The sequence below is a fragment of the Parasteatoda tepidariorum genome, chromosome 10 (assembly GCF_043381705.1).
Source record: "Parasteatoda tepidariorum isolate YZ-2023 chromosome 10, CAS_Ptep_4.0, whole genome shotgun sequence".
Lineage (NCBI taxonomy): Eukaryota > Metazoa > Arthropoda > Arachnida > Araneae > Theridiidae > Parasteatoda > Parasteatoda tepidariorum.
In genome coordinates this window covers 4,582,792-4,598,229 of record NC_092213.1, presented here as the reverse complement: position 1 = coordinate 4,598,229, position 15,438 = coordinate 4,582,792, and the positions used below count along the sequence as shown (strand labels likewise).

Below are 15,438 nucleotides of genomic sequence, written 5' to 3'. Positions count from 1 at the left end.
GTTTTTTTAAGGTCAAGTGCCATTGCCCGGTATATATTTGCCCGGTATACGCTACACTGATGTTTTTTAAGGTCAAGTGCCATTGCCCGGTATACGCTGCACTGATGTTTTTTAAGGTCAAGTGCCACTGCCCGGTATATATTTGCCCGGTATACGCTACACTGATGTTTTTCTAAGGTTCAGTGTTATTGCCCGATATACCTTACGCTGATGTTTTTTTAAGGTCAAGTGCCATTGCCCAGTATAATTCTCACATTTCATACTTTGCCTAAAAGCATCCAGCATTCTATACAATGCCGACGTTTCATACTTTGCCGGGGTAACTTACATATATTAAGATCTAACTTACTTTAAAGAAAAAAAAATTAAAAACAAAATCAAAACAGATAACAATAATAAAAACAAAGACATAACGAAAAAATTCAACAAATAACATATTTTATACGAGTTCGAAACTAACAGCAAACGTCGCAAAAAATAAACATAAAAACAAATGCGAACGGTGACGGTAAAACTTTGAAATTTAGCCAATACGCCAAGGAAGCGAACGAAAAAATCCCCAATATTCTCACAAGGGAAACTAGGGAAGTGTGATTCGCCGATTTTGAAATAAACTAGTGGGATGTATGCCTTATGAAGAATAATTTTAGGGGGCAACATTCGTTTCGGCCCATAGAGAGATAAAATATAATTCAATATATAGAAAAATCGGTATTTTATTACTTCAATGCAGACAATTAGTTATTGTAATTGTCTCATAATCCAATTAATATGTAATTAATTGGTTAACTAATTAGTCAGCAAACTAATAAATTAATTAGCAAATTAATTTTTAATTAATTATTAATCAATTATTAATTAATTTATTTACTTGCAATTACTTAATAATTTAGAAAATTTTTTGAAAAAAAATTTAAAAAATTTGATGTCAATTTTTTTTAAACTAACCTAACAGGTTTTTCTGAAAAACTACAGATATACAAAATTTTCGAAATAATTTTGACAATAAATATGCATTATATAGTACGTGAAAGTACCACAAAATTAATGGGAGTATGAGACAATTACAATAACTAATAGTCTGCATTGAAGTAATAAAATACCGATTTTTCTATATATTGAATTATTTTTTATCTCTCACAGGACTTTCTANAGGGCGTTGAACTCGTGTTTGTGAGAATGGGATTTCGAATCCAGCCGGCCGAAGAATACCCATGTATAAAATGGTGACTGGTGCATGTTAAATCTGCCGTGGTCACAAAGTCCTCTAAGTTCTCACAACAAATCAATACCTCTGGGTACTGATCCAATTCTCTTGTCTTCTGGATTGAGTTCAAAATTATAAGGTGATTATTCAATATTATACGGAGTTAAACATTTGTAGTCGTAAACTCAAATTAAGTCGGTTGTTCAACGGTGGTTATGGAAAAAAAATAGAACTAATAATCAAATTGTATTTTCTTATGTTCTTTCTAACTCCTTGCTTATTTTTGACACACCTTCATAATTTCATGTTTCTAAGTCATAGAGCAGCAAAGCGAAATGTAACGTTTAAAAAAGAAACAATTTAGAAAAAAAAAATTTTTTTTAAATTTCAAATAACATAGATTCAGAATTTCAAGAAAAAAAAACTCTGTTAAACATATAATGGTTCTTCTAACATACCAAATCTTTACTCTGTGGTTATGATGTTCTTAAAATGAGTTTCTGCTTTTTTCCTCGTTCAAAAAATATGTGCAATAATAGAAAGGCTCTACATTATAGCCCCATCACAATCAATATATTTAACAATCAAGCAATATTATCAAATTTTTAATAATATAATGTTAATATTCAGCAATAAAAAATACGACAGTTTACTTTAGGTGTATAGAAATAGAATTGAACTTAAAAGGGCCCCATCATTTTCAGTAGCTTAGGGCCCCGCCAAGCTTAAATCCGGCCTTGGCACCTTCCCAAATATTAAGAAATATTCATTCTAATAATATTAAGAAACATCCTCCAAAACTATAACCCAAATAATTTGGAAATTATTTCTAACTCTATATGAAAATCTAATAGTGGTGTCACAGTTTTCCATTGTTGTCGGCACATATTTATTGGCTAGAAAATCACGTGGTAGGATCCAATTTTCACACAATCATTTTAATATTGGTTTGGTTGTCATCAGCACAAAATTGATATAAGTCACAAAGGTATTGTTTTCTTATGCGTTTTTGTTTCCCTAATTTAAAGGTATTTACCTGTATTGTTATGTTTTTGTTTGTTTTCTAAATTAAATTATTTTTAATTGCACAATTTCAACTGCCAAGAAACAGCAATTATATTGCGAAACAATCATCAGGGCTGCTGGTGAGCGTTGGGGGCATTTAATATAAACAGGCTATATCGACTATTTTTTGTATCTGGCATAAATAGTTTGTGTTAAATAAACTTAGAAATTTTTGCACTAAAAATTTATCTTAAAAGGGAATGACTTTTCAAAATAAATTTCATACCTTGAGCTTAGTGCAATGTTAGTTTTCGAACACATATGTATTTTGCCTCTTAGTCACGTTAATTCGCTTAAAGCATTCAAACTTGGGTCTTTTAGAAGGTTCTACCGCATTATGTTTTGTAAATTATTTTCATAACTGCTATGAGTTAGCAACAATTTTTCACGACTGTAAATCTTTAGTCAGCTCTCTCTATGCTAATTCTGAAAATGGCGTAAAATGTCGGAATGAAGAAAAATCACAGTCTTGTAAAAGAAAAAAAAATCGTTTGTGATCTTATTTTTTTAATATTTAAAAATTTACTCCAACGCTGCATTGTCTGTGCAGATAAAAACTGACAAAAATTTGGAATAATTTTCATCTAAGTAGAAAGAATTTGCTACATTGGGGATTATTTAAAAAAAAAAGTTCACAAACTTTTAAAGTGATTAAGTTATTTGTCCGTTCTAAAGCGCAAAATAATTCTTTATGGAAGGATGATAAACATTGTTTAAAATTATAGTTTTAAGGTAAGCACTTAAACGCTTACTTTTGTATTTTCCTTGACAAACAGAACTTGAAAAACAATATTAAGCCTTTGAAGCAGAATTTTTATTAAACATTTTATTCATATTTCTTTCATTATTTTTTATTAATTTAGGACAAAATATTTGAAAAAATATCATATCTAGCATTTTAATAATGTATAGTTATGAAATACTGCACGAAACAGTGTCTTGTCTGCGTTAAAGGTAGAATCTTTTAAACAATATTTTTTCCAACTTGCACTTATTTGCAGTTATGTTTTGATCTAAGATTCAACCATCATTGAACTTTCGTTAATTTTCAAAATAAGATATTTATAAGAATTGGAATATGGATAAAAAATATTTTTTTCAAAATGCTTTTTTTTTGGATTCATATTTTAGTACAAATGCAAGTGACGTCAGTGTGGGTATATTGATTTTAATTCGTTGGTGAAACGCGGCATTCGTTTACGTTAGCAATTGTTCTTTCCATTCTATTACGAGTAGGCCAACCCGTTGAGTATCACTTCCCTTAAATGACACATTCTATATTTCATAAAGATTATTTCACAAAGATTTCAATTCTTTCACTCTATATTTCTTACTTAACACAAAAACAGGCACGAGGCCATGTAGAGCATAAACAAACTAATCACGCATCGAAGTTGCCAGGTACACAAAACAAAAATAAATCACAGTTACAATAAAATACATGAACAAGTAATAAATCTATGTTAAGTAAAAGTAGACTAGAAAGAATTATATTCCAACACATTCGATTTGCGATACGGCGCTGTATTTAATTCAATTCACATAAATTAACATTCTAACTTTTATGGAGGAACGATCAGCTGGCGCTGACGTCATAGATCACGCGTGTGAGTATCGGTGATCTTCTTCTTGAAGTGCAAGTACCCAATTCTGATAATCTATCAGAATTTTTAGTAACTATCAGAATGCCTTCATAATAAATATATTTTTAATTGTAATTAAAGCGTCAGAAAAAAATTATGTACATCAAAGGGGCATACTCTCAGTATTAAACATTTTATTGATGCTCTGTGTGGCATAGAAATAGATTTATTTTGTAAGCAACACTGGCATTCTTGAATGGCATTCCCTTTAGTTCAGTTCTTCTTTTTGACAGGCATCTATCATGCAATCGATTCTTCTTCTTTTTATTATTTTGCTCTGTACCTATTTTCAGACAGATATGATTTATATAGTGTTCGATGGGATAAGTATTACGGGGTACCTGATAAATCAATGACCAAACACTTTCCATGACGGGTTAATACTTTATTACACAATACAGTCAAAAGAAGATATAAATGAGTGCTTCCTGATGTGTTTTTTAATCACACAAATGCGGATCGTGATGAGGGATTTTTCAATCGTACGATTGTCGATCGCGATGTGTGGTTTTTAAATCGCCCAAATATGGATCACAATGTGTATTTTTTTTAAATAACGTAAGTACAAATTGTGATTATAAATTCACACAAATGCGGATCACGGTGTTTGATTTTTAAATCACGCGAATGCAGATGTGCTATTTTTAAACCATGTAATTACAAATCGCGATGCGGGATTTTCAAACCTCCCGACAGGATTAAGGGTCACGGTTAACCATCCTTGGGAAGCCGTAGTGGCTTAGGGGATACAGCGTTCACCTCCCGATGAGGTAAACCAGGTTCGAAACCCGGCGATGTCTGGCGAATTCGGATTCCGCACCCGGCTCGCACCGACCACAGTGCTGACGTAAAATATCCTGAGTAGTAGATGGATTATTAGTCAGAGTCCTCTTGCGTTAGGGTAACAGTGAAAGGTTTTCGTGGTTTTCCAATGCAAATGAGGGTTAGTTTCATCAAAAACATCCTCTACAAAGGCAAATTTCTCCCAGTACTCGATCCAGGAGTTCCTTTGTCTTCTGGATCGGGTTCAAAATTTCAAGGATACGGAGTTGAGCATCGATAGTCGTTCACTGAGGATTGGAACGGCTGCTCAAAGCCGGTTATAAAATAAAACAAAGTCTTACTTTGAAACACTTTTAATAAAATCGGTTATAAAAACCATCTTTAGATTTTAGCGGGAAAAAAATATTTAAAAGAAATCAGTTTTTGGGAAAAAGAAATGCCTTTTTAAAAAAGTTGAAGTTTTAAAATAGTGACCATTAATCTAAATGTTATATTTTTTAGGGAATTGTGATCTCGGCGAATACTACTGTGAGGAATCAGACAAATGCATAGACTCAGAATATGTCTGTGATGGCGACAATGACTGCGGAGATAACAGCGATGAAAGTGAGGAGCTATGCTCATCCAATCATTTTATGGAAAGAATCACATTCTTTCCCTTGGCGACAGAGAATTTAAGTTCTGGAGATTGCGAACATAACCAGGTTTCATGCTCTGAACAATCTGGCAGCAAGTGCATACATAGAACCTGGGTCTGCGATGGAGAATGGGACTGCTTGTATGGGTCTGATGAGATGGACTGCCCAAGAACCCATGAGCACATTTATACGACATCGCCAATCATAATCGACATGTCATCAACTCAATCACCACAAAGATGCACCAATGCTCAATTTCGATGTCCCGAGAAATGCATTAATAAAAGTTGGGTTTGCGATGGCGAAAAGGATTGCAAAGATGGCAGCGATGAAAGTCCGCAGATTTGTGTTGGGCGATCTAGTTCGACCCATCAACACACTTCAGAAAGCGAAATTTCAACAGTTCGAATCGCAGAAGCATCTACAGTTACGCCAATTGACACAACGAAAGTTAATGGTCTAACAAACAGTGAAACCAATAGTCCGGAGGAAAGTAAGTTTTAACTTTATTTTGTTGAAAATATGGATGGTGTTTTGTACACTAGGGAACTCTTGACTGCCTATACTTCCAGGTTACTGTTTTTGGTATGTTTTGAAGGCATTCGGCTCACAACGGGATCATTGTGTTTTGAGATACTCTCTTGAGTAGTATTTCTTGTATACTTGTATTTGTTACCTCATGTATTAATTGTGTTTAAAAAAAAGAATCGTCATTTGAAGACCTGTCATTTCAAGACGTAACAATTGTCATTTGAAAAAATGAATAAAAAGAAGAATCGTTATTGTTAACACTATACCAACTTCGAATTTTAAACCTAAATGATGATTTGTAAAACGAACTTAATCTCGTTTGCTCGAACAATATACTAACACTAACGTATGTTGGTGCACTGCTTGCAACAAGAACAAACAGTAATAAACAAGTAAAAGAGGCCAAATCGGAACTGCCAAAAAAAGCGAGTTCTTTCTAAATCTAGTAACCATGTCACCCCTTTTTTTAACAATACATCTATAAATAACTATAAAAAAAATTTTACTTCAAACTCACCAGAGTTACCTCATATCATTAGTATCTTATGAAATACAATAGATTTGAGCTCAGAAATTATATAATTTTTGTTTTATTATAAACAAAATTATCTGTTTGAAAATATCGCCTCGCAGAACAAGCCGTAGTAAACAGCTAGCGTAGATCAAGAGCTCGAGATTGTTGTTGTTTACATTTATATTGAAAACACCATCCACCGTAAGACACTTAATTGGGTATAATATATAAAAAAAACACAACTACTTCCACTTAGTAGGAATAACATTTACCATGACGCAATGCTAAATTCTATGCCACTATCCACATAAATCAATTATTAATCAAAAATCGAATATCAATTACTTTTCTTTATAATGCAATAAAATCTGGCGAGCAGCTATTTAAACGATCAAACACTTCGTATGTTTATTTGTGGCTTGAAGTTAGGCTCGCAGAAAATGCCGTTCATGGGTTAAATTTAGTAGGAATAACACAACCTGTGACGTAGGCTATAGTATACCCAATTCCAAAGTATATGTATTAAAACTGATTGGTGCGGTTTTAATAATTACCAAATATATCAATATATTATTTTATACCTATATTAGTATATTCGGTGCTTATTACATAACCCTACAACATTTCAGTTTATACATATTTGTCAGTGGCAGCCAACTAAAGCAGAATTTTAAAAAAATAATAATATTAGAACTTTATAAGGATTTCGGAGCATGGTCATTTATCTATCTAACCTTTAATTTACTGTTAAAATATTTATAAGTAGTGGTGAAAAAAAAGCTCTTTTAATTCTATTTCATTAAAATATTAGTACACTATCTTGGCTACCACTGGAAAAATATTTTCTGAAACTACGGAAAGCCAGTTGTAGAATTCTCATCAAAACCAATTCACCAATTACCATAATACCGGTAGTACATATCACTGTTAGTGATATATATGAATTCAGTGTCATCTTTGAATGGCGATTTTTTACGGTTTTCTTAAACGAATTTCCTCGTGAGCTTAGCATTTTAGCACATAGCTTATTTTATTTTATTTCAATTAATGCATATTATTAATATTAATTGAGCATTAGTCTCAATAATAATAAGCAGCCTACCCAAAACGCGAATAAGTATCTTTTCTTCTTGTTTTTTTTTGCTTTTTAATTCAGAACATGATAGTATGACGATTTCTTACTGTTCTTTTATACAAATAAATACCTTTACATCATTACTTTTGCCGTCTAGTACATAGATTATTTCTTTTATTTCAATATGCATATATTATTTAAATTAGTTAAGCATCATTAGCGTATTTAAGCCTTCTTGGCGACGATTTTTTATGTTTCTTCTAAACGAATTAGTACCACTTTCCCATTAATTTTGCTTTTGAATACATAAATATTTTTTCCTATTCCATTACCTTTGGTTTCAAATAAGTAATTATTGTTATTTAGAAACACGTTTAAAAGAATTGATTTAAATAAAATAAAAGAGCGTGGTATCAAAGTATGCATTTGGTGACGTAAGACCACGCAATGTTCATTGTATTTATCTGACATGGTGAATATAAAATAATTAAATATTTAAATACGAGCAATAAACTATTTTTTGATCAAACAGAGCTATAATCTAGCAATTATCACTTATGTTATCTTTAAAATATGTGATTAATTGAATCGTTAAATTTAAAACAATGAATAACGCTCAACCAGTCAGAAAATTCCATTTCGTTTTTCACTCCTCCCTTTCGAACGGTTTGTCATAGAATAATCTAATGTCGACAGTGACCTTCCTCGTGCTTTGAACTATCTGCATGCCAAGTTTCATAGCTTTCGGTCGTATGGTTACTTTATAAGTACGTTTTTGTGTCTGATTTCGTAACTTAGAATATCGTCTGCATTAATTCATTAGCGTATTTGCGGTCACCCCTTAAACCATTAAGATTGAATCCTAGAACGTGAAGATCCGATCATTAGAACAAAAGTTATTCAGGGTGGTCCGTTTTTGTTTTTCGCACTGTACTTTATTTCTTGGAGGATATAGAAAAAAAGAATTGATCACTTAAATCACAAATAGATGATAATTTTCCAGCATTTCTTATATCACTGTCGAGAAAAGCAATAGAGATCGAAAGTGAAAAGAACAAATTCGTAAAAAATGCTTTAGAATAAAAATCTATTTCACGTTAACATGAATTAAAACTTCTTAATATCTTCTTATATTTTACCAAGCCCACTTTTCATTCAAAATCATCTTGAATATGGGTGAAAATTGAGTTCTCCAGTTAAGTTTGTCTTCTAAAAGTAGCGAAGTAGTGAATACATTTCGAAAGTAGTTTGTAGTCGATACATTTGAGAAAAAAGTAGTTTGTAGTTAACTACAATTGTAATAAAGTAGTCGTAGTAGTAAACTACAAAGAAAATATAGTTTTTCCTACCACTCAACTAAAGCTATCAACAAAACTTATTCATATATCTTACTACCCTTTTTTAAATGTCTACCTTTTGTGTCTCATCACCGTGTATTTAAATCTTTTTAGAATTATCAGAAGATTGCGAGTCGCAAACTGATTCATCCTCTATTTGTTTTACTCTATGGAATTGGTTTGAGTGCGTGCTTTTTGTTGCCGGAGTGGTCTGCCTCATCTCACTTGCCGTCTTTCTATGCAAGAAACGCAGGTAAGGTATTTTATTTCATTGGAAAACTATAGTTGTTGAGATAGGCTTAGCGTCGGACATGCCCCCCCCCCATAATTTTTAAAAACTTCAGAATTTTTTTAAAAATTATTACTTTAAAAGTAAACACCAAAAAAAGCTATTTTTAATTCAATAAAAAAATAATAACTTCATATAGTTTATTAATAGTTAAATGAAATAATTCTATATTTATTATTTATCACTTATTGGAGTGTATCTTAAAAACCATTTAATGAATTTCTAAAAATTATTCCGAAGACTACTTAACGATTTTGGTGTTGAAATCGATAAGTACTAATATAGTATAGGAATGTGGTTATTAGTTATTTATTTTAATTTATGCACAACATAATATTTCTTTATTACAATTGTTTTACATTGACCAAGAATCACGCATTAATAAACTGCCACTCTAAAATATTTATTTGCTGTCCGGAGCAAGTTGGCATCGCTGGACATACATCTATCTACATTCTACATAATTTATAAAAGTAGCTATGAAGTAAACATTTTATTAAAATTTAAGTTATTAGGATTATTTTTTGATATATGAAACTGATTTATTATAAACTAGCAATTGCCTGCAGCTCGACCGCGTACTTTTTTATTTTCTTTGCGTGTAAGGATTTATTTCGTAACAAAGAGATATTTTTCTGCGGTAAATTGTAGCTTAGCCTGTGTCAACTCTTTAGCTAGGTAGACCTCCAACTTTATCTGTGCACAAGACCACGGAGATTTGTTGCTTAGTTTTTATTTGAAAACGTAATAAACAGACCGACAAAACAGGACTATGGTTTTGTATACAAACTTATTTCCGCAATTATAAAATTAGTAGCGGAGTACGGTTTTTATAGTGCACTATTTTATTCCATTTCCATATTAATTAAATTAAATTAGTAATTAAATTAGTTTGAATTTAATTAATAAGTGTATAAAATTAACATGTGCTGTTTTCTTAAGTTTTTCACACTACACTTCCCTACAGTTAGAAATTTAAATCTTTCACAGTGAGTAGCACTATACCAGCTGTCGAAAATACATTTGAAGTTGATGAATTTACAAAAAATCAATATCAGGTATCGAACCCGAGAATAACCTTCAGCTTATTTGCAACTTTAAAGTTTTTTACTCTGATTTGTGTCAAGTATAAATTTTTACGTTAAATATGATAAAATAGTTACGTTTATTATTATCGTAATTTTTTAACCAATAAGTTTCATTTCAAACGAAATATCCCTTTTACATTACTGATTAAGTCTAAATGTAATTTTCGGCATGTGTTCTAGCATGTGTGTATGTATACAACACATTATTCTACACATTCGGCATGTGCTCGAATGCTACACATTCGGCATGTGCTCGGCATGTGTAGCATGTATACAATGTGTTCTAAACTATTTTAATTGAGTATCACATAACTTTTAAAAACCTACCATCAGACTTGAAGTACCAGATTGCACTAAATGCATAAAAGCATTAAAAAGTTGTACATTATTGCACATAGTAAAAATTTTATTCTTTAAGATTTTAAAGGAATTTCATACCAAGGAATTACACTGTTAAATAATTAAGGTATTTAATAATGGTTTAATTAAGGTATTAAATAAGGTAAGCTTTTTATTCTATCCAAAAGTGGTGATTAAGGGACACTTCTTTTTTTCTAAAGTGAAAATACATTTATTATGTTTTTATTTTGATTTTATAACCGTCGATGAGCAGCCCGACCGAATTTTCGCTTTACGGCTACCCATGTTCAGCTCCGTAGCTAGTGGTCGGATTCAGCGAGGAGGGGGGGGGGAGTCATAGGGGTCATGACCCCCCTCCCCCCAAAAAAAAACAATTTAAAAAATTAAAATAATAATTTTTTTAACAGTTTGCAAAATAAATAAAATATTTTAAAAATTATTTAAGGGGCATATACACCTAGGTAAGTCGGAAAAATCGATTTTTTTTCTCCATCTAATTATGTTCTTCACCGTTTCAAGAATCATAATCCAAAAGATTAAAGCGAAATTCGTCATAGTTTGATAGTAAACATCAATAACGTTGAAGCGCGCTTCGATAGGTTTAACCAAAGTTTGTATTTGCCAAAGTTTCTAAAAAACGCATTACATCTATTATTTAAAGATTCTGAATACTTGAGTTATTTATGTATTGTTCTATTGCTCATTATGAAAAAAATAAATGAGAAGACTAGCATTAAAAACCCCAGTTTTTTGTGTCTTTTTTTTTGAAGAAAAAAAATATTTAAAAAAAAAATTTTTTTTTCATAAGAAAAAAATTAATTGTGGGTCTATGACCCTCCCCAGGAAAAATTTCTGGATCCGCCCCTGTCCGTCTCATTTTGAATCTAATCCAGAAGACAAGGGATCTGCTGGATCAAGTATTGGGAGAAATTCGCCTTCTTGGAGGACTTTTTTGATGGAACTCACACGCACTTGCGTTACATGGAGAGGAAAACGACGAAAAACTCCTACGGTTAGCCTGAGGGCAAAGGGACTCAAACCCATGATCCATCTACCATCGAGGATATTTTCCGTCAACACTGTGGGCAGTGCAGGCCGGGTGCGGAATCAGCCTCGAAGAGCCATCCCCGAGATTCGAACCCGGTTCATCTCATTGGAAAGCCCCTGAACCATCACGATTCTAGTGTTAGTATTTAGTTTAGTTCCCATAAGGGGACGTTTTCGTTCCAAATGATCCTCCAGAACAGCACACTCTACGTAGTGAACGCATTGAGCCAAAGGGTTTCAAAATAGGCTAGATACAAATATTGGTGGTAAAGAGACTGCATCTCTCCTTACTGTAGAAAACACCATCTGTAAACTAATCTGATTTGTGTGAAACTATAGATCTATTTATCGGATAATTTAAACTGATTATCCTTCTTATACGGCCATCAAATCTAGATTTACCCTACATATTGTTTGAAATTATGGCCTCAAGTGTAAAACATCCAAAAGCCACTGTTTAAAAACAGTAGCTTTTTTTATTTTGTTTTACGGTACTAAAAGTACTTACTTAGTAGCTTTTGTTAAGGCGACAAAGGGCTTTCAATTTTTTTTTTTTTTTTTTTGAAATTATCAAGGGATTTGCTTGAAATTTTCAGGATACATTTGTATTGCTAAAAACAACTTTTATACAAAATTTCAAAAAAATATTTCAAAATTTAAGAAATTAAAAAATTTAAATTTTTCAATTTTTATGTTTTTTTTTTATATTACTCCTCGCGTCTGAAATTTCGTCAAAATGACAAATTTCTTTTAAAATATTACATATTAGGTAATATTGAAAAAATTGTTGGAAGTACTTTTTTTATTTTTTATTATAGAAACAAATAACATTAAAAAAAACAGTAAAAAATCTACATTTTTAGGAAAAAATCATGATACCTCTATAAAATATCAGGTATAAAAAAAATACTATTCACTTAATTCAAAAAAATTTTCCAACAAAATGTTAATAATATTCATAAATATATAGCATTAAATTCTCAGGTCAATAGAATGAAAANAGTTTTTACATAAATTGTCCATTTTATTCTTTTCAAAAATAAATATATATATTCTTTATACATTCTTTTCAAAAAGATTATACAAAAATAAAGCTTTGCTCAGTAATCAGCACTCTTTAAACGTGGCTTTTATATGTTTGCTTTGGCGAAATAGAGCTTTTAATATCCCCAATAAAAATTCATAATGTAACATTTCCCTCAGAAGATTGATTTCTGTCACCAGGGAAAATATCTCTTAAGGGCGATAATTACAGAACACCTTTTGTTTTACAGGAGTCGTTCAGCTGGTTTGAATTCAAGAAATGCGGATGATCGACGTCAAGCTGTCTCATTTTTGAATTCCAACATCGTGCCAGAATGTCAGCTAGTACTAGTGGGTACACCAGTACAAGTACAGCCAACAGTAGTGCAGTCAGCTGCTGATCAACCTCCCCCTTACGATCGACAGCCATCCCCCGATCTAACTAGAATGCCGACAAAAAGTGAAAATAATTTAGTGTGAATATTTTAATGTTAATGTAAAATAAAAATGTGTTAAAAGTGCTCCACGTTTTGTAATTAATTTAAGTCTATGAAACCTGATCAGTCTTCCCAATAATGAAAGTCCACAAACAACTTGATATAAACAACAACAAAAAGTGGTAGTACCGGACATTCTGAATAATTTTAAATGTAATGGTCAGATTTTCACGTTCTATGTACACTTTAATTGTACATAAATCTGCACACTTTGAATTATCTTTGTTCTAATTATCGGATTTTCACGTACGAGGATTCAACTTGTGATCTTAAAATCGTTTGAGGGGGGACCACAAATATGCTAATTAGTTAGTGTAGACGACACACTTCCGGAACTAAAGCGAATAAAAAAAAAGTTGTACAAGTTAGTGCTTATCCAAAGATAATTCCATACAAAAAAAAATTTATATATTTATTTGCATATAAATATAATTATTTATGAAGGTAAATTTTTTTAATTAGTTTTTATTATTTATTTTAATAATAAGCTAAAAAGAGCTTGAATTTTTAGGTATAAAAATTTTTACCCCATTTTAACTTAATATCGTCTGCACAAACTAATTTTATTTTATTTTATTTCATAACTGTCGTTGAACATCCGACCCAATTTTGGGTATACGACTACTAATGCTTCGTAGCCTTGTAATTTTGAATTGAACCAATCCAGAAGACACGGAAACTCTTGGATCAGTACCCCCAGAGGTATGATTTGTTATGGGAACATGGAGAACTTTGAGATTCGACAGATTTAACGAGCAGTCACCATTTACTACACGGGCAGTCTACGGTCAGTGGGGATCGAACCCTCAACCTCTTGGACATGGGCCCAGTGCTCTAGCAGCCAGGCTATCCCGGCCTTACACAAACTAATTAGCATATTTACGGTTGGGTCAACGCACCGTTAAGATTGAATTTCAGTCCGTAAATATCCGATCATTTGATCAAAAGTTGTACAGGCCGTTCGCAATTTCTTTTTCTTTTTTTAGACAAATGGTTAGAGCATCGAACCTTGATACGGAGGGAGCTAAGATTGAACTTCAAAGCCGCTTAAACCCACAGAAAAAATGCTTTATACGTGCTCGTAAAATCTGTAAAATCATAAGTTTTGTGTCAGTCCCTGAGCAGTACCATGTGTACAGAGAGTTGGAGAAAATTTTCTTCTTCTTCACATTTTCATCTAAATTGTGGAAGTAGGTACTGCCATCTATCGAGAGAGAAGTCACACTTTCATTATAGCGGTGTACATATGGATACGAAAGACGGTCATTCCTGACTTAATTCACAAGAGAAATTGACTGACGAACTTACTTTGTCCGAGAGTCGTAACAACAACAATGACAATTTGACTTCAAAATATTCTTTGTTCATAATCAGAATATAAATATTTATATAATGTAAAAAAAATTTCTAATTAAAAACTTGTTTCAAGAAAATAATTCCTAATAGTGAAATACTTGTACTACAGTTTCACAATAAAAAGAAAACAAACTGAATCATAATTTTAAACGAACGCTTGATTCAAATGAGTATCTCAAATATGACAGTCGATTTGAAATATTAATTACAAATGGAATGAAAACGTATCTACAGTTTTTTGAGTTCTGCGCAGGAAACTATTTATTCTCATAAAGTTTTGAGCTTAATTGCAAAGTTCGATAACCGATGGCGCTACCAACTGGAAAAAATTATAAAATAATATTTTCAAAATAACTGTCAGTTGCAGCAACAATGTAACGCAGTCTTAGGAGAAAATTAACTGATGCCTGTGCAAAATAGTCTAATGTGCAGTAGAAAATAATATTTCTTTTTTTTCTGTCAGTTTCACCATGTGTTGAAGAATTTTGCAACTAAATTAAAACCTGGTGAGAATAAATATCTGGTCTCCCATACCAGAGACCTGCAAACTATACACTTCTAAGGCGTTGAAATTATCTACTAAGTCATCCTTCATCTATCAAAAGGTATCTCTAAGAGTACATTAAGTTAACGTGTTTTAGTGGATTGGTATTTAATATTTATAGTGGTAGTTACGCCACATTTCTCCCCTTCCAGAATTTTTATGTGTGATAGAATTCGATGAACGAATGCCACTTTTTCGCTCATTATTTTTCTTCTTCCTTATTTTATAACCGTCGTTAAACAGCCGACCCATTTTTTTGAGTTAACGACTACTAATGCTCATCTTCGTATCCATGTAATTTTGAATCCAATCCTGAAGACGAGGGAACTCCTGAACCCAGTATTGGGAGAAATTTTCCTTCGTGGAGGACTTTTTGATGGAACTAACCCGCATTTGCGTTACATTGAAAGTAAAAACCACGAAAACTTTCCACGGTTAGTT

At 31.9% G+C, this 15,438-nt stretch overlaps 1 protein-coding gene across 2 annotated transcripts in view; it reads left to right on the top strand.

Moving 5' to 3' along the window:
- LOC107454279 (low-density lipoprotein receptor-related protein 2) overlaps nucleotides 1-13,122 on the top strand; it is a 42,198-nt gene extending 29,076 nt beyond the window's left edge. For both annotated transcript variants that reach the window (XM_016071413.3, XM_016071414.4), the window contains exons 2-4: nucleotides 5,200-5,829; nucleotides 8,908-9,046; nucleotides 12,852-13,122. In XM_016071413.3, coding sequence (XP_015926899.2) covers nucleotides 5,200-5,829; nucleotides 8,908-9,046; nucleotides 12,852-13,080 — 998 coding nt within the window. In that variant the 3' untranslated portion in view covers nucleotides 13,081-13,122. The remainder of the gene's footprint in view (nucleotides 1-5,199; nucleotides 5,830-8,907; nucleotides 9,047-12,851) is intronic.
- The last annotated feature ends 2,316 nt before the right edge of the window (nucleotides 13,123-15,438 follow it).